The sequence below is a fragment of the Podarcis erhardii genome, assembly GCF_964252035.2.
Source record: "Podarcis erhardii genome assembly, chromosome: 13".
Lineage (NCBI taxonomy): Eukaryota > Metazoa > Chordata > Lepidosauria > Squamata > Lacertidae > Podarcis > Podarcis erhardii.
In genome coordinates this window covers 11,494,274-11,513,989 of record NC_138502.1, presented here as the reverse complement: position 1 = coordinate 11,513,989, position 19,716 = coordinate 11,494,274, and the positions used below count along the sequence as shown (strand labels likewise).

Here is a 19,716-nt window from a genome sequence, read left to right as displayed (position 1 = left end):
AGTTCTAGGTATGAGCTTTCGTGTGCATGCACACTTCTTCAGATACATGCCTGGAGAACTGGAGAAGCCAGTTTTTGAAGATGGGAGCCTGGCATGATTTGAAAAATGAAAGGTGGAGAGATCATCTTATGTGGGGATCAAATGACTTTTGGGATATAAATTTGAGCCAGGAGGAGATCGGAGTTTTGGGGGCCTTTGGACTTGGAAGAAGTGTGAAACAAGATTTGGAATATTTTATGGGCCCTACCTTTAACTATGGAAATCTGGCAGACCTGTTAAGAAGGAATATGACCATCGTCGGGTTGGAGCCCCCACCCCCCGAGAATTGCTTTTTAGTACCAAAGACTACCAAGAAGATCGGCAGATGGGACATGATGAGCCTCGGATTTAAGATCTCCAGGTTGATGGACTGTTGGAGGTTGATGGAACTGTTGGTAGGGGCCGAGACCGGGGAGGGGAGATGGTGGAAGAAAATTGGGAATTTAAAGTGTATATATTGAGATTATTTTTTTTAAAGAAATTTTTAATGAGGGATGGAAAAATTGTGGAATGAAATTTTTATGACCCTAGGGGAAACGTCTTAAGAGAATAAGTTCAAATATATTAGTTTTAATGAGAAATAAGATTAAATAAAGTAAAAATTGATGGATAATTGGTGAAAGAGAGAATGAAAAATTACAGTATATTAAGATAAATTATTAGGATAAAAACAAAGATGAAGTATTTGCTGAAAGACCTATCTGAACTAGAATACAAAGAGGGGAGGTGTGAGGAGGTCAAGGAAATAAGTTAAAGAAAGAAAAATATGCAAAGGTTTGACTTGTTCTTTTTTCTTGTAGGTATTTTTATTTTATTTTCTCCTTTTTTATCTGTTTTTGCTTTTTTACTTCTTCTTGAATGTGACTCGCTTTTATGTACTGTTTTGTTTTCTTTTTTGTTTCTTTTTGTAACCTTTAAAATTTGAATAAATAATATATATATATGTCAGAGCTGCCTCTAGGTCCCAGCTCACAGAGGACCAACGCCCGGTTGATGTAATGTACAAAAGTCTTTATTGAAGTTTAGTTTCCATTTCAAACCCCAGAGCGTGCAGCCCTACGTCTTGGCTCTAGATCGGCGAAGTCCCCTCTGAGTCACTACCCCTTACGCACCAGTTTAAGATCCTAGCCCGGCTCCACCTCCTGCGCTGTTCCTTCCTCCTCTGGGTCCTTCTGCCCCCTGGGGTTTCCTCCTTCCTGGATTCTTCTGACGCTGACCCCCCTGAGTCTTGCCCTTCCTTCCGGCGGGCTTTAGGACCTGGCTCCCTCTCCGGGCTACCTGCTGTGCCGCTCGCCTGTACATTTGAACTTGGCGCGCGCGCCCAGCCGGTGACTTTCCTCTTGACCGTTTCCCCACTCTCCGATGGAGGCGTGGTCAATCCTGACTCATCTCCTCTCTCTGGTGGTGAGAACACTGGTCCCGATGCCTGGGACTCCTCCCCCCCACTGCGCTCTGGTGGGGAAGCTGGTCCTGATTTCCAACTGCTGCTCAGGGAGTCCCCGCTGGCCCCTTCCTTCTGGGGTTTCCCCCTTGGCACCCCCCTTGCCCTGGCCATCGGCGCTCCTCTCTGTGAATCTTCCGATTGCTGGAGAGACTCGTGGAATCTCTCTGACCACTGTCACATCTCCTGTGTCTCTGCTCCTGAACCCCTGACAATATATATATATATAGCCAAGTCATACTCAGAGCATGCCCATTAAATTCAAGGAAGTTATGGATTATATTTATGTGGATGCACTCTGAGTATGAATAACAATGGTTATCACCCAGTGTGTTGAGAACTGCATATTTATATCACTCGTTGCAACTCAAGAAACATCATTTGTGAATTGGAATGTATCTGTCAATCATCAATTATTTTGATGCAATTGAAATCAATAAGATTTAATTACAGGTGTGTTGGTTGACTTGATGAGGTACTTGATTATTCTTTATTTCTTCTTGTTAGTTGTCCCCTGCTGTTCAGTTCTGGCCTCAGCAAAATGACAAAGCATTTTGGGAAAAAGATGCAGCACAGTAAGCCACCACTAGAGGCCAAGATGGAGAAGATCTCCACAGCCACCATGTGTTTCCCTTTTGTGCTCAAGTAAGTTGGGACAAAAGACAACCACACACTGCAGAAGACCAACATGCTGAAAGTGATAAACTTGGCTTCATTAAAACTATCGGGCAACTTCCTAGCTAGGAAAGCCAAAGTTAAGCTGGCAATGGCCAGGAAACCCATGAAGCTCAAAACAGAGTAAAACATGGTATTTGACCCTTCATTGCATTCTAGTACAATTTTTTCATTGATTGAGTGCATGTCAACATCTGGGAATGGAGGACAGGTTGCCAGCCACACAGTAATAAAAACCGTCTGAACAAGGAAGCTGGAAAGAACAATAAAGGTTGCCACTTGTTTCCCCACCCATCTCCTCATCCTAGAGCCTGGCTTGATAGCCATGAAAGCTAGAACTACTATTGTGGTTTTGGCTAATACACAGGATACTGCCACTGAGAAAATTGCACCAAAAGTAGTTTGTCGTAGGAGACATGTCACTTCATCTGGTTTGCCAATAAATAGCAAAGCACAAAGAAACGAGAGGAGGAGAGAGGACAGGAGAACATAGGTGAGGTTCCGATTATTGGCTTTGACTATGGGAGTGTCCTGGTGCTTGAGGAATATTCCAAGAACCAAAGTTGTGATTAAAGAAAAAAACACTGCAAATGTGGTCAATATAATCCCCAGAGGCTCATCGTAAGTCAGGAAGCTTATGTGTTTTGGGAGGCATCCATCTTGGCCAACGTTTGGATAATGATCTTCTGAACATTGAAAACAGTCATCCATGTCTGAAATCAAATATGAAAAATAGATATAATATGATATTTAAGTATGGCATTCTGTTCCTGAATGTGGGCAGTGAACTTGAAATATCAAATGTTAATTTTGTAGTACAGTGGTACCTCTGGTTATGAATGCCTTGAGTTATGGTTTTTTGGGTTACAAATGTTTTTAACCCGGAAGTAAGTTTCCCAAGCTCTTGGAGGCCTCACCACTGCCCAGAGCCAAGCCCAGACATCTGCAGGGCCTACAGAGCCTCAGTGACTGGGCTCCAGCAGCAGGAGCTCTCTGAGGCCTCTGCAAATCCCCGGAGCCAGGCCCTGATATCAGGAGGATGCCCAGGGGGTTGCATCCCAGCCCCAAAGTTAGGTAAGAAGCACTTACCTAACGAAGACCAAGAACAGTGAAGCTGTTAAGAAAAGAAAGATGAGTCTGGGCCGAAAAGTCCTTTACCAACCCTTGCCCCACCCCCAGGTGTAGCACCTAACCAGGTTTGGGATTTTTTTACGTGAGTCTGCCCTGTGCCTTTGTCTCTGCTTTGTTCCTTCGTTTGGGGGACGTCTGGGGGACTCTGCCTTCTGCCATTGTTTTGGGGATCATGTGGAGCCCAATTCAGCCACTGGTTGATTGTGTGACTTCAGAAATGGATAAAAGCCCCCATCCAAACAATGACTATCATCAGTGCATGTAAGAAAATTTTTTTTAAATTTTTTTCATCTACAATACTGTCTTATTTATTTTATAGTACAGTACATTGATTATTGCCTTCATTTTATGGATCAATGGTCTTGTTAGACACTAAAATTCGTCTTAAATTGTTGTTTTAGGGGGTGTTTTTTATTGTCTGGAACGGATCAATCCACTTTTCCATTACTTTCAATGGGAAAGTGCACTTCAGGTTAAGAACGGACTCCCCGAACCAATTAAGTACTTAACCTGAGGTATCACTGTAATTATAATAGAAATTTTTCTTTCTCATGGGTCCCAAGAAATCCAGAAATATAAACAAATCTCAGCCATCCTGCTAGTGGCTGAAGGTGTCACACATCGTGATTTGTGTGTTCGGGACTGGAGCTTGCACAGTCTTTTTGTTTCAACTGATCCAACCCACTAATATTCTTATCATCTATGTATTTGTCTGATATTCTCTTCAGTCACCCAAGTTACCTCATGTGAAATATATGGAAGACAGCCCTGGATTGTTTGACCCTTTTATTATTTCTACTTTCCCTCCTATAAAAACTACACAAGACACTCTCCATATAAAGTTTAAAGAACAAATAACTTTGACTTGGTATTCTTGCAGTTGCAGATTATTATGTTCAATGCCAGTAGGAACTACTTAAATTGCTAATAGCTTTTACATAGGTTAAACTGTTACAGACTGTAACAGTTTGATCTATGTAAAATAAGATAATAAGAAATTTGTCCAGTAGCACCTTAGAAACCAACTAAGTTTGTTCTGGGTATAAGATTTTGTGTGCATGCACACTTCTTCAGATAACTCTTAGGCAGACAGCAGCAGCACACAACAACCCTGTTCTAACTGTTAAGACCGTTCAGCTAACTGCCATAACTGCCACAGTGTATGACACCACACAGTTCTATGGTTCTTGCCATTATCCGTTTACATATGCTTTGTGTGTGCTAACATTTCACAATTTTGAATGTTAGAGCAATTAGTTTAAGCATTTAAAATGCTGATGGGAGCAAGCTGGATTGTAGCTGATATATTTATAAAATAAATAGTAAGGTAAAGGGACCCCTGACCATTAGGTCCAGTCGTGATCGACTCTGGGGTTGCGGTGCTCATCTTGCTTTATTGGCCAAGGGAGCCGGGGCACAGCTTCCAGGTCATGTGGATAGCATGACTAAGCTGCTTCTGGCGAACCAGAGCAGCACATGGAAACGCTGTTTACCTTCCCGCCGGAGCGGTACCTATTTATCTACTTGCACTTTGATGTGTTTTGAACTGCTAGGTTGGAAGGAGCAGGCCGAGCAACAGGAGCTCACCCCGTTGCAGGGATTCAAACTGCCGACCTTCTGATCAGCAAGTCCTAGGCTCTGTGGTTTAACCCACAGCACCACCCACATAGTATCCATCTGTTAAATAGGTGGCAACTGTTAAACAGAACACATCTACATACAACATTCCTTACCTTTCTGGTTTGAAATCTTCCCTTCTGGACATGGAAAGCAATCATAGCAGCAAAATGCCTTCCCTTCTTTTTTAGCTCTTCTATAACCTGAACTGCAGTGATCATTGCATATGGAAATGGGGCATATCTGTTAATAAATGATAAAGTAGTTTTTTAAAAAAATCAAAAATAGGTTGTGGAGCTTTTATTTCATTATTAATTCTCTGCAGTGAACGAATGGCTTGATACTGTCATAAGGAAATATAATGAATTCTTGAGTGCACATCGTGTTTATGTGGTGAACGTCCCTATAACTGGAGTCCTTTACCCACATTAAGAAAACATGAGACAAAATTTGCATTATGACAGTGTTGCTTGAATTCTGTACATTTGTCTCCAGCATTCTAACATCCACTTTAAAATCTGGAGACAATGTGACTTTTTGAACATTGAGGAAATTATTCAATAGATCCCAAAATGTGCACAGTCACTACCTGTTTAAACTGGTTGGGCCATAAGATGACATCCTCATCAATGATGAAGACATTGTCCTGGTGAACCATGGGTTCAATCTTTCCAACTTTGACCCTGAGGAAGGAGTGGTTTGGAAATGTGATCCAGTTTATAATGTCAAATCCAGCAAGCAATTCTCCATTTTGATCGAAGGAAACTGTTTCCTCCACGCTGTTGTTAAAAGAAATACTTCTGAGAACATGGTGGAGCTAATTTATGAGGGTGAAAAAATAGGAGACTGTACTTAAAAGTTGCAAAGGATGGAAATACACATCAAGGTTATAATCTATCAGACATGAATATTTTGGATTATGTTTCCTTGAAAGGATGTATGTAGGCTAATCCTGGTAGAAATTATAGTAAACGAACTAAAATGACAGGAGATGTATTTATTTCCCACAATGCCCCTGAGATAGTGCTTGATTATGACATATGCCTGTCCCAAGTAAAGGTAAAGGACAGCTGGATGGTTAAGTAAAACTTGACTCATCTCAAGTTTTATCTCATCTCGCTCATCTCGCTTTAGACCGAGGGAGCCGGTCTTTGTCCACTGACAGCTTTTTGGGTCATGTGGACAGCGTGACTAAACCACTTCTGGCGCAATGGGACACCGTGCTACAGCACATGGAAATGCTGTTTACCTTCCTGCCACAGCAGTACCTATTTATCTACTTGCATTGGTATGCTTTTGAACTGCTAGGCTGGCAGGAGCTGGGACTGAGCAATGGGAGCTCACCCGTTGCATGGATTTGAACTGTCGACCTTACAATTGGGAAACCCAAGAGGATCAGTGGTTTAGACCACAGCGCCACCCGCTCCCTTGTTCCAAATACAGCACAGGGCAGGAGGGATGTTGTGGCAACTATGAAAATGTGCTTTCTCCTCTGTGTTTCCAGTAATTCCTCCCCTAGAAAAAATTGAAGAATCCACACCTACCCACTTACCCCATAATCACTAAAATGAAAAGGTGCTCACTAAAACGAGGAGAGGAAACTTTGAGTTTTCCTCCTGGTTTTTAGACTTGAAGAGATAGTTTAAATGCAGGCACATAGATACCATTGCTAGGTTAATCTGGAATGGCTGTAGAAAAAGAACCAGCGCCGATGTCACAAGCAGCTGATGGGAAGATCAACAATCTGCTAAAGCATGGTTGGTGGAAGGGAAATGTTAGGTGGCAAAGAAGGCCATGGTGCAAAAACAAAACAAAACAAAACAAAACAAAACAAAACAAAACAAAACAAAACAAAACAAAACAAAACAAAACAAAACAAAACACAAAATAAAATAGTGCTGGGTCTAACTTTATTGTTGGAGGTGGCAAAATGTCCGGGGTTGCTGCCCCTAAGAAGCAGGAATAGAAGTGAGACAGTGCCATGGAGCAGCAGCCCATATAAAATTCCCCCCAGATGGGCATGTAGGACTCACAAAAGAGTAAATGTCTGGGAATTCCCGGTTGTGGTACAGAAATGAAATGAATAATCATCGTCATAATTTTGATGGGCCATTGGCCTGTTGGATCAATTTTGAAGTGAAACTCATCAAAGGAGGGGCGAGAAGCTGGTTCTTCATAGGATGTGGCATTCTTGTTCTGTGTTTGCTCCCTCAATGTGTTCACTCAACTCCCAGGAATACAAGGGGATACAACTGACAGGAATTAGAGAAAGGAAATGATACTTTTCCCTTGCTCTCACATCAGGTCTTTCCTCCTTTGTTCTACCACAGAGAAATTTTGAGTTAAACTGAAAAGAGCTTTCTAAGTCTCACCTATCTCTGCTTGTCATAAATCAGCAAATAGTTGAATCAGCGAGTGCACCCATACTGACTGTACATGTGCCCCTCGCTACCTCACAGCTGGGGGGAGGCAGTGGCCCATCTTGTCACCCCCCTTGGTGGCACCCGGGGTGACCCGCTCCCCCTGCCCCCCTTCGTACCCCACTGGTTGCACCTACAAATATGGGAGCATACCCCAATCTTTAAAAGTGTGAGCAGGACATTACCTGCCATGGTTGTTGGTCCAGTCTTACTCCATCTGCCATTGCTCTGTGTTTGACTTGGGCTGAATGCCTTGTATTGAATGCATGTGCCACTGCATAGACCGCATTGTAGATGCTGTAGCTATTTCCTGTCATAGACATTTCTAAAACAGATGTGGGAAGGGTCTCTAGCTTCTCCTCCCCAGTGCAGACTTTCTTGTTCATTTTGTCTACAAAAGAATTGGGGTATGTACAGCTGAATGATTCCTCCCAGAAGTCCTTTATGAAACCATCATTGTTTTCTGAGTAAGGGTTCCTATGCTGAATAAATTTATGGAATCCTGACACCTCCTTTGAGTGAATTGCAAGAGATATAGCACCATGGAGGAAATTTATGTCTGAACTTCTTTGGATCGGAAATGATGTGAAATCCATCTGAGCTGTCATAATCCAGACTTTTGTCTGGATGTTCATTGATATATTTGCAAACTGTAAAAGCTGGTGCATTGATCTCATTGCCATTATACTCTGAATTTCTCCATATACAACCACAACTTTGGCAGTGCTTTCCATAACAACTTTGATAGATATCAAGCCCTCTTCTAGCATGTCACCAAAATCACTGGAAGAAGTTTGTTTGGGGAATTTCTCCATGAAGTCAAAGCAGATGCCCCTTTTGGAAAACAATGGGAACATGTCCTCTTTAAACTTCTCTATAGTGTCATCATCCTGAGAAAGCATCCCAATCCATGTCCATGCAAAATGCAACAGTAATTGGAGAATCCCTTTGTATAGGTGGTTCACATTTGGGAACATTTGGTAGAAGAAAATCCCTTCAGTTTTTTTATTAATGACTGGAGCAGAGCCATATATGAGCTAAATAATATTTCAAAAATGTTAAAAGAATATGAGAGAGAGAGAGATTTGGTTTGTATTTGGAAAAATATGATTATATTAGCTTATATCCACTCCTAATATGAATTTACAAATGTGACACAGGGTTAGAAAATATGCCTTATAAGCAGGAGGCAATACAATAAGTTTACTCAACATGGTGGATCACTTGTTGGAAATTTGTGATAAAGCTAAACAGGCTGATAGCCATCGGGATAAAATAGCTGAGTGCTTTTGTTCTGGCCAGCCTTTCTACTGATGTTCTGGTGCCTATTCATTGTGACAAAACCAAGTATGGTATGGAAGTCTGCAAATGTGCTTTTGCCGCAGATTGGACCCTTTCTGAGCTCGAAACATGGGTACCCCCAACAAAATTAGGCTAAATATTTGGAAATTTTTGGAGTTTATTATGTATTGGTATAATTTGAAACTAATGTGATATGATTGTTCTGTTAATTGGAAATTTAATAAATTTTTATTTTTTTTTTAAAGTGCCTTGTGTCATCCTCTCATCATCAGGAATCTGGTCTATGACATACTTGCCTCAAAGTTTTCTCAGTGAAATTAAGATCATAGAATCAGCTATGGAAGACATTCTCTAACCTTTCCTTGAAACAATACAGAATACACTGAAGGCACACCTACTTATTCTTATACCCACCAAGCTTAAAGTACACACATTTCATATGAGGGGAATTCATATGTTGGGAATTCTCTTTAGATTCAAATTAGCTTGGTACATATCTTGGAATGGAGTATAGCTATGGGTTTTAATAGATTAAATTGTGTTAAACTCTCACTTTGCACACTACAGTTCTGTAGCAGGAAACCTCTGTTCTACCGGGCCTTGGATATTGGCCCAACATGCCATCTTGGACAAGCCATAAGCTCATTTCCAAGGTTTCACATTATAGACTATATCAGGGATGGGAAAGTTGAAGAAGCTGCTTGAAACCACAAGATAAATATCAGGTGACAGATGGGCACCTCTGTCCCTATGAAGGTGGTCTATGGAATGGGGAAACTCAAGGTGTGAACCACCAGCTAGATCCTCTTCTCCACCCTCACTATGGATTTGTGATGTATACAAAAAATTGTAAAAGTATCATTAGCACATGTGTGAACCTATTGAAGTTACTGTAGATTGCATGGACAAACAATTAGTTTGTCAGAGAGAATGCTAGAGTGATTGTACCAAAAGCACTTTACTATGTTCAAAATGTTGGGAAAGAGACACATTCAAACACCTTCTTGTAAAACGGATATAGTCTAGGACAAGCATGACCATAATTTCTGTTGAATCTGTAAAAGTGACTGTAGAATTGAAATCACTCTTTTGGTGTCCTGAAAGCATATGGATTCACTCTACAATTTGTATCTTTGGCTTTACGTATTAAACAGGAATATTAGAAGACAAAATGTAGCACAATAGCATAATGTCTGAAATGCAAGAGAAGTTCAAAATTTTTCTTAAACATGTGTATTTATCTTCCACATATAAATCTTACTTGTGGTATCTTGTAGGTACACAGGATGGGTGCCATTTGAGGTCCAATATAAGAGTTTGGTCCTCCAATGACTGCAACTGGAGTATTTTCAGCATCACACTTGTAGTTAGGGATGAATTTGGCCCTTCTTGAGAGAAGTTCTATTGAAGCTTGAAAGGTCCACTTTTCACTAAAATGGCTGTTATACATGTGGAATCCGAGAGTAGCATTGGGCAAGACCCAGGGATTTCCATTAATCTCTTTTACAGCAAATGCCAAGGCCAGGATGTGTTGATAGAGCTGAGTCAGCATCCTGTATTGAGAGTTGAAGGGTGCACCACAATATATTGTCATAAGATTAGAGCTGGGGTAAATAATAATAATAATAATAATAATAATAATAATAATAATAATAATAATTTATACTCCACAGTCCGCCTATCTGTCTGGATTGCCCCAGTCACTCTGGGCAGCTTCCAACACATGAAAACATAATAAAACATCAAACATTAATAGTAACAATCTGATCCAATATAAAAGTCACAATAACTTTAAAATAAACAATTTATATCAAACAAAGCAACATTCAACAATCCGTCGGAATCTAATAGGAAAAAGTAAAATTAAACTTCAGTCAATAATAGATACAGTTTGCACATCAATCACAATAAAGAAATACCAATCTATAATCAATAAAAATAACAGCCAGTCAAAATACATAAAATACTGAAAACATACAAAATCATGTAAAAGGATCAATTGAGAAACTATTTTTTTTTAAAAAATATACTGTATCCCTGAACTCCTCTGTTACCAGCTGCTGCTGCTGCTGTTCTCAAAATCATATTCTATGATAGGGTTTGTTGGGCAAGGCACCTGTCACCTTGACTCTGACTGTCCCAGAGGCTTCCTAGAGGCCAGACCCAACCTGGGGCAGTCTGGGGCTGCTTCCACCTAACTCAGTCAAAGTCCAGGTCCACCCAAATTTGCCTGATTCATTTCAAGATTCACGCACTGTCTGAATCTGCTGCACAGCCCTAGCAACTCCTTCATGGTTTCTCTTTGTGTGTATTTGTGTGTTAGTGATGAATGAATCTGTCATTTCTTTTTTCCTAATTCAATTTTCTGCATGATCACATCATGTTGCATTTATCCTAAAAAATCATCATGAAAATTCAGCAGTGATAGACATATCTTTAGAAAAGCCATCTTGTCAGGCAGAATACTAGGGTGAAACTGTCCTGTAGAATAATCCTGTAGACTAGAGGGGGGTGAACAAGGAACATCCATATGGCTTCATGTACTGGATGTATGCCGTGCCCTTTGAATTAAAATCACACTTTATGTTAAGATGTCTTGGAAAAAATACCTATTTTGTTCTGAATTCTTATATTTTTGTTTTACAGGCTTAATCAATATAGGGTTTTTTTTTTTTAAAAAAAAATCAGAACCCCAAGTGAATCGTAAGATTTCTTTTTTAAAGGTGCCATTCAAAATGTGACTTCATATTGCAGTCAAACCATTTTAAATCTGCCAGCAACATCAAAAATGGAAGAGAAATAAAAATGGCTTGTTAAACTCCCATGCTGCATGAATTCATTACTTACGCATGGTGTCTCATAGCAAAACAGGATGGCCATGTGCAGACAAATATTAGAACTACATGCGTAAACACAAGATCAAATGGGGGTAGATTAAATGAACTGGTAGAACCACTGAAACTCCAATAATTAGCCAGCCCACTGGGTATATCCAGTGGAAGTCCAACTCCAAGGACAAGGTTTGCTGTGAATAGCATCATTTTAGAATATGGCTTTTGAAAATTCAACTACTTACATATGGTCATCTGAAAGTTCCTGAGCTGGGTATTTTTCAAAGGTCATGGTGTCTGAAAAGATATAGATCTGAGAAATAATACCAGCAACGATGAGGTCACCTGCCTGGTAATATTTGTGAAGAATACGGACCGGCTCTCTGACAGAACACAGAGGAAGAGGAAGAAACTTGCACAAACCCTGTAGCGGCAGTAATACCACCTGCAATAAAAATACTACCATCTTGCAAGGGATTCTTTATTTCTGGCAAAAAAAAACTATTCTGCCATTGCTATTCAAATGATCCTGAGTAGCAAAGCCTGACTTGAATGGTCACTCCCTCAGATGATGCAAAGCCAGAATAGTACAATATATAAAAAGGGGTCACCACACTGATGAGTCTCTGTGTGTCTATATAACCAGCTCTGAATAGTTATTAACGAGACCTTCCTTTGCATATGGCCAGGATAAGTCCTGAGGGTATGGGAAGGATGCTATTATGAATAATGGGATAATTACAGGTGAGGTAATCGCTTGACTTGTGTTCTAGATTCTTTGCAATATTACTAAAGAAAACATGTTTATTGCTTTTCAGCAAAAGTCTTCTCAGAGTCATTCTGAACGGGAGACCAAGAGAGTGAAGACTTCTGGGAGCAAAGATGGTTGGCTAGTCATCTACTGTTGACACTCCATTGTTAGATAGAACTATGTGGTGGTTAAGGATGGTGATAAATTATGACATGTGATCAGTCTGCTAATTGGAAATTTCGCTTGGTATGTGAGGTGACAGCTAGCTTAAGAAGAGGTCATTTTTAACAGGCTGAAAACAAAACAAAAAGCATTTTATTATTATTTCCAACTAAGAAAGATTATTAATAGGGAAAGGTGTTCTGATTGTTAAGTTTTCATTTTGTATTATTTTTAACGCTTCATCCCTTTTGTGAAAGTGCTGGCTTCAAAGTGAAACTGAAATCTGTAGGAAACTGTGGGAAGGAATGTGCTCCTCTGATAAGGAGAGAGACACAAGTGTTCAAGGCAGAGACTGCTAGGGTAGCAAAAATACTGTTGAACATCCCCACTGAGTGTTGGCATCATGCAGCAATTATTGGATGAGCAAGTGAAGGAGCTCAGAGCTGAGATGCATAAAATGGTGAATAAATATGCATTAAATCTCCCATCTTCACCTTGAGATTTTCACAGAGTTAACTCTTATAAAATTAAACACCTTTATTTCCCACAGAGGAAACATGAAGTGGTAAAGTTACTTTCAATTTCTTGGCAACACTTTAACTGATAAAAAGAAGAAAATAAAATTTCTTAGCATACAGAACTCCTTTGTTTAAAACATTCCCTCTCCTTTTTTCCAATATTTTTTATTATTTTTCAGTTACAAAAATCCAATGTAAGCTTTATTATAACGATACCAAATTACAATACCAATCCAAATACCAATCAATCAGATAGCCAGTTACACAATTTAGGTGGCCCCCCACGTTCTAGATTTCATGGTTTAACAATTCCCTTTAATTCTGCTTCCAAACTGTTATTCATTACAATCCAATCTTAATAATAATCACTAATCCAAAACTACAATCTTTTTAACTTCAATTCGTGTTGACACATTTAATAATTTATGAATCTGTAAGTGAAGCTCTCCTTTATTCTTCCTGTGTGTGGTATTTATTTTAACCAAATTATTCCCCTTTGTCCTTGCCAAATCTTATGTCTATCTTGGTTATTCCTGATCCCCATCATGCCTTGTGGCATTGTTGTCTCGATGTCGTTCTAAAGAAATCTCTTCTTTTTTCAACACCTCTGGATGTAGTAGCAAAGCTCTGTCACTGCTCTTCGCCATTTCTTTTCAGTCTAGGAAAAGAAGTAGCCTCCCTGCCAAAGCCCTGGCACATCTCCAGGTTCTCCCTTCTCCGTCCAGCAAAAAAACCCCATAGCTATTATTACCCACAGAAGAGTGATCTGGCAACCTGGCAAAGCCTTGGCAAGTCCTTAAGTTCCAATTTTTCTCCGCTCAGCCAGAGATAAAGTGAAAGTTAACTCAACCCAGTTGTTATGAATTCCAAGCCCTTTAAAAATTATTCCATTTTATTTTATTTAGTTCCGCTTGGAATTGTAATCCATATCTGTATTCCCATTTCCTCTCATCTTCACTTGCTACATAAAAAAGTTTTTGGTATTCTTGGTGGGTTTGCTGAGTTATTTATGTAACAAAATAATCTCAAATGAACAGAAGAACCTCTGCTCCTTAATGGTGTCATAGGAGGGATACCAACAATAAAGGGATACCTTTTGCACTCAGTGGCTCCCTGCCTCCCGCATTCCATGCTGGAGCGGGAGCCAGGTACCGAGATGATCTGCGAGTGCAGCCCATTTTCCCTATCCTGGGAGAGAGTTTGCAAGGTTAATTACTCTCAATCATCCTTGTTTCATCTTTGCCAATGATCTCCCATTATCGTGGGAGCTGGCTCCATAAAGGCAGCTGGAACCGGAAGCCTGTTTAAAACATTTTTAACTAGTGCATACATTTTATTCTGACTTCAGCCCATTCATGATCGACTTCTCTTCCCTTCTATTAAAAGCCAGAAAGCAGCTCAATCACAGAATGTAAATTTCCACCAGCAAAGATAAAAACTTATCTCAGTCATAAATTATAGCCACCTCAGAGATAATTACAAAAGGGAGGTTTTGGCAAACCCCATGCCCTCGGGGTTTTTATGTGTTTTGGGGGTGAAAAGTTGATTCTTCCAGTCATGTCACTTAACTTTGTCAGGATTCCTGGCAGCTGACAGCTTCTTGGTCTCCCAATAATAATAATAATAATAATTTATTATTTAAACCCCACCCTTCTGGCTGAGTTTCCCCAGCCACTCTGGGCTGCTTCCAATCAAGTGTTAAAAACAATACAGCATTAAGGCAGCTTTTTCAGAGCATCAGAGGTTAATCCCCAGCTCACACTTTTCTTCAGCGTGAATGCAATATTCTATATTTATGAATGGCTATCAACAATCAACACGTCTAGAAAAAACCAAATAAGGTAGCTGCTGAACACGTGTTTGCAAATATTCTACTGCTCACAAAGAAAAAAAATCACAAGATACAGCAAAGGACAGTTATTATTTCATTAATTTTTCTTCCTTATTAGCTGTTCCCTATTGTTCAGCTCAGGCCTCAGAATGATTATATAACATTTGGGGGAAAAGATGCAGCCCAGCAGCCCACCACCAGAGGCTAAGATGGAGAAAATCTCCACAGCTACCATATATTTTCCCTTGGTGCTCAGGTAGGAGGGAATAAAGGACAGCCAAACACTGCAGAAGACCAACATGCTAAAAGTGATAAACTTGGCTTCGTTGAAACTGTCCGGTAATTTCCTGGCGAGGAAAGCCACAACAAAACTCACAGTTGCCAGGCAGCTCATATAGATGAGGACACAGTAAAACATGGCCACACTCCCCTCATTACATTCAAGTATGATTTCTTCCATCACAGAGTGCATGTCCACATCTGGGTATGGGGGAGAGGTTGCCAGCCACACAGTACATATGCCTACTTGGACTATGGAGCAGGAAAGGAGAATGGAGTGGCCTAGTCCTTTCCCCACCCATTTCCTCACCCTGGATTCTGGTTTTGTAGCCATGAAGGCCAAAACCACCGTGAAGGTTTTTGCCAGGACACAAGAGACAGCAGTTGAGAAGATGATGCCAAAAGCTGTTTGTCGGAGGAGGCACTTCACCTTCTCAGGCTGGCCAATGAAGAGCAATGCACACAGGAAGCAGAGGAGGAGAGAGATGAGGAGAGCATAGGTGAGGTTTCGGTTGTTTGCAATGACAATGGGTGTGTCATGGTGTTTTATAAATGTACCTAGTACCAGAGCTGTGATCAAGGAAAGGGAAAGAGAGAAACAGGCTAAACTGATGCCCAAAGGTTCTTCATAAGACAAGAAGCTGATATCCTTGGGTAGACATGCATCCCGGTTCTTGCTTGGATATTCTTTGTCTGCACATTTATTACAGTCATTCATATCTGGAAAAAAATAAGGGAATGACCTTTAGTTCATATCACGTCAGCTTCCTGAAATGTTGACTATTTGTCTGAGAAGAAAAGAGCTCTGTTCACATTCAAACACAAGTTTAATACTGCCTGATGCTCTGTAACATGGTATTGCTGCATTTAATCGGTTCAGAGATATTGGTCTGTCAATTGCAGAGCCAGGGCCATTCCTCCTCATGATTTTAGAATGTATCATTACACTAGCCTGGGTGTAGCCTGTGTAAGTCAAAAGGAATGAAAAGCCCCTTCTAGATTTGATTTGAACCACGTACCACCTTGCTACTCTCAATGCATTGTCATTCTCATTTGATTAGCATATTTAGACTATCTGAAGGGCAATGATCACAAAGATGCGGGCTCTCACACACAGTAGATCATCTCCTCTTTTGAAAATTAAGTCATCCATCCATACAGCACCTTTCAATGCTTAGTATTGAGTCTGGATCTATTTAACTATTTATTTCTCTTACCATCCTGGTTTGCAATCTTCCCCTCTGCACATGGGATGCAATCGTAGCAGCAAGGGGGCTGTCCCTCCTTCACTTTCTTGCTGAATCCTGGAAGACATCTCTCAGTACAGACAGAAAGAGGTTGACTCTATTCCATAAATGAAACAGCAGAAGGTTCATCAAGAAACTAATGAATTTGGAACCCTTTATGTTCTTGGTCCTTTCTCTATGTCACTAAGCTGACACAGCATTTCAGTAATATGTAATGACTATACAAAGAGCCATTTCGTCTTTTCTTATTATTAATATTAATGTTTGAAATTATGTGATGTTCCCTCTATATTGCTGTAGGATGTGCAGTGCCCCATCTGTTAAGCAAATATTTTTCTGTCCATTAAAGTACACTTTGAAGTTACTCTAGTTTCCCTGTTTATTTTGTTATAATTGTTGCTTTTAAGTATTTTCTCCACTTGGTAGACAGCTCTAGAACTGATTTTGGTGCCAGTAGGTACATCTATTCTTGGACCCATCAGTTGCTTCCTGGGAAAGTGTTCCAAATCCACATTGTAGCTTCATGGTCTCTGAGCATGTATACCCTCTTGTGCTGGGGAAATGTACCCAGAGGCTCCATTTGACTGGAAGAAAACCTTCCCTTCTATATCCACGCCCTTTCAAAGAAAAACTGGTATTTGACCTAATGACCCACATTCAGATGATGAATTGTGAGATGCAAAAACCACATTTGCACGGATGCTCTTGTAGTCGGATCTGTGAATGGTTGGGATTAGGGTGAGATAATCTATTTTTTGTTACAGTGGTACCTCGGGTTAAGAACTTAGTCGTTCTGGAGGTCCGTTCTTAACCCAAAACTGTTCTTAACCTGAAGCACCACTTTAGCTAATGGGGCCTCCCACTGCTGTCGCGCCGCTGCTGCACGATTTCTGTTCTCATTCTGAAGCAAAGTTCTTAACCTAAGGTACTATTTCTGGGTTAGCAAAGTCTGTAACCTGAAGCGTCTGTAACCCAAGGTACCACTGTATTTCAATTTGAATTAGGATCCCCTAAGGCATATTTACACTGTTAGCCTTGCTTAACTGTATTTTGTAGTAAAAAGGTTCTTCTGTTTTGTAACCTCCTTAATAAAATATTTGCCTTTAATCCATGTGTGTCTTCTAGCTGTAAGATTTTGGCTCTTAATCTGGTACCTCATTGCTTTGGTCATAAACCACTCCTCAACTTGTGGCTCAAAAAACAGTGAGTAGACCTGCAGGTGGATAATGATTGCTTATTCAATACTGAATCTCTTTTGAATTAGCTAACAATGCAACTCTACCTGGTTAAACCAACTGTGCCATGTGATAGCATCTTCATCAAGGAGGAATGATTGGTCTGGAGGAGCTTGTGGATCTATCCTCCCAACTCTCACTCGGTGCAGACTTTGGTTGGCGAATATGATCCAATTCACAATATCCAAGCTAGATGCTGCCTCTCCATTGTGGTTGATGAAGACCACATCTCCTGCTGTATTGTTAAATGAGATGCTTCTCAGAAAGTGATGGAGCTAGATTGAAAGCAGAAAAGAAAGGGGTTTGGAAAAGACTGCAGTCTAATGCAGGGCGGAGAATTTTTTTTTCCTGTTGGAAGAACCTACAGGAAATGGTGGGGTTGATTCAGTCAACTGTCAGTGGATTCAGGTCCAAGCATGGAGAGAGTCAGCCAATTTTCTTTCACACACATGCATCTCTCTCAATCTTCCTTACAATCATTCTTTCTCTGATTGTCCAAAAATTAAAAATGTTTAAGCAGCAATCTCTCCTTCTCTCTCTCTCTCTCTCTCTCTCTCTCTCTCTCTCTCTCTCTCTCTCCGTCCTTCCCTCCCTGAGCACCTCAGAAGACACGGCAGTGGTTTGTGACCACCAGCTCTAAGGAAGGATTTGGTTGATATTGGATAGAGGAAGTGCTGAACATCTCTCTCAACCATTACCACTGCTTCCAATCTATGAATGGCATGGTTTCTCATTGGGTTGCAAAGCTTCCATCATAACAAATGCTTTCCCCTCAAGCATGGGGCAATAACTGCTCAAAGAAGGACACAACCATCATTTCCCTTCCCTATAGATTCTACAGCCATTTGCAAGCAGAAAAATATATGGGGAAATCATCTAGGATACCATCATATCAGTGCCACCTCCTACTCTGTCTGCAGAATTATAAATTCCATTCTGGGTTCTTCTTCCACGTACACGAGTGCAAATGCTTGAACTCTGAGAGGAAAGAGCAAGCTGATAGGATTTTGGGAACCCCAAAAGTGACAGTAAGTAGCAGGGCTTTGCCAGTTGTGGAAGTTCAGCCTTTACCTGCCAAAATGGTTGATTCGGATTCTTCCCTCTCCCTCCATATGCAATTCCTCTGTGCCTGAGTCTGGATGTGGACATGGCATGTAAAGCATGGGCCATGGCGTAGACAGCACTATGGATGCTATAACTGTGTCCTGTCATGCTCATTTCAAAAAGGGATCCGGGAAGGTTCTCCAGCTTCTCTTCTCCGGTGCAAATATTCCCCTCTGCCTTGTCTGCAATGTTTTCTGGGAATACACATTCAAAGGCCTGTTGCCAGAAGTCCCTGATAAAACCGTCCTCATATGTGCTGGAAGGGTTTCTGTGCACAACATACTGATGAAAGCCTGGTGGGTTTCTAAAGTGAACTTCAAAGGCTATAGCGCCACTGAATATTCCCAAATCCCAGTACCTTTGAAAGACAAATGAAGCAAACTCAACCTGGGCTGTTGTTATCCATACTTTACTTTTTACATTCTTTGTCTCGTCATCATGTTTTGATATGTATGAAAGCACCATAAAAGTTGCCATGGAGTAAGATTCCCCAGAGGCAACCACTACGTTAGCTTTGCTGATAAAAATTTTCTGACTTATTGTTGCACCCTGTCGTAGCATGTCAGTAATTTCAGAAAGAAAACTAAAATTGGGGATTCTTTCTATGAATTCAAAGCAGACACCACTCTTGGTAAACATTGGGGAAATGGTTTGCACAAATCTTTCTCCATTGTCATTGTCTGTTGCAATGACTCCAATCCACGTCCACCTGAAATGCAGAAGCAAAGAGAGAATTCCCTCATACTGAAGGGCTTCTGAGGCTGCCATCTGGTAGAAGGGAAGCCCTGGGCTTTTATCATTCATCACTGGAGCAGAGCCATAAATGAGCTAAAAAGTAAATGGAGGAAGAGAAGAGACAAAGTAATATTTGCAGAGTTCTTTCAAACTACAGTGGTACCTCGGGTTACAGACGCTTCAGGTTAGAGACGCTTCAGGTTACAGACTGTGCTAACCCAGAAATAGTACCTCAGGTTAAGAACTTTGCTTCAGGATGAGAACAGAAATTGTGCTTCAGCAGCGGGAGGCCCCATTAGCTAAAGTGGTGCTTCAGGTTAAGAACAGTTTCAGGTTAAGAACGGACCTCCGGAACGAATTAAGTTCTTAACCTGAGGTACCTCTGTATTCATATACAT

The 19,716-nt window shown here is 40.7% G+C and overlaps 2 protein-coding genes across 2 annotated transcripts; both read right to left on the bottom strand.

The window, feature by feature from the left end:
• Positions 1–1,716: 1,716 nt before the first annotated feature.
• LOC309328424 (vomeronasal type-2 receptor 26-like) lies at positions 1,717–13,534 on the bottom strand (the record flags this gene model as incomplete). Its single annotated transcript, XM_081838425.1, has 7 exons — positions 1,717–2,868; positions 5,020–5,146; positions 5,493–5,720; positions 7,509–8,213; positions 9,887–10,178; positions 11,702–11,839; positions 13,437–13,534. The coding sequence occupies 7 exons, from the start codon at positions 13,532–13,534 to the stop codon at positions 1,964–1,966; spliced, it is 2,493 nt and encodes an 830-aa protein (XP_081694551.1). The 3' UTR covers positions 1,717–1,963.
• Positions 13,535–14,181: 647 nt separating this feature from the next.
• LOC309326574 (vomeronasal type-2 receptor 26-like) lies at positions 14,182–19,716 on the bottom strand. The gene is made up of 4 exons (XM_081835420.1): positions 18,551–19,716; positions 17,527–17,754; positions 16,215–16,341; positions 14,182–15,717 (listed from the first exon to the last, which is right to left on the bottom strand). Exons 1-4 carry the CDS (start codon positions 19,385–19,387, stop codon positions 14,816–14,818), a joined length of 2,094 nt encoding a protein of 697 aa, XP_081691546.1. The 5' UTR covers positions 19,388–19,716; the 3' UTR covers positions 14,182–14,815.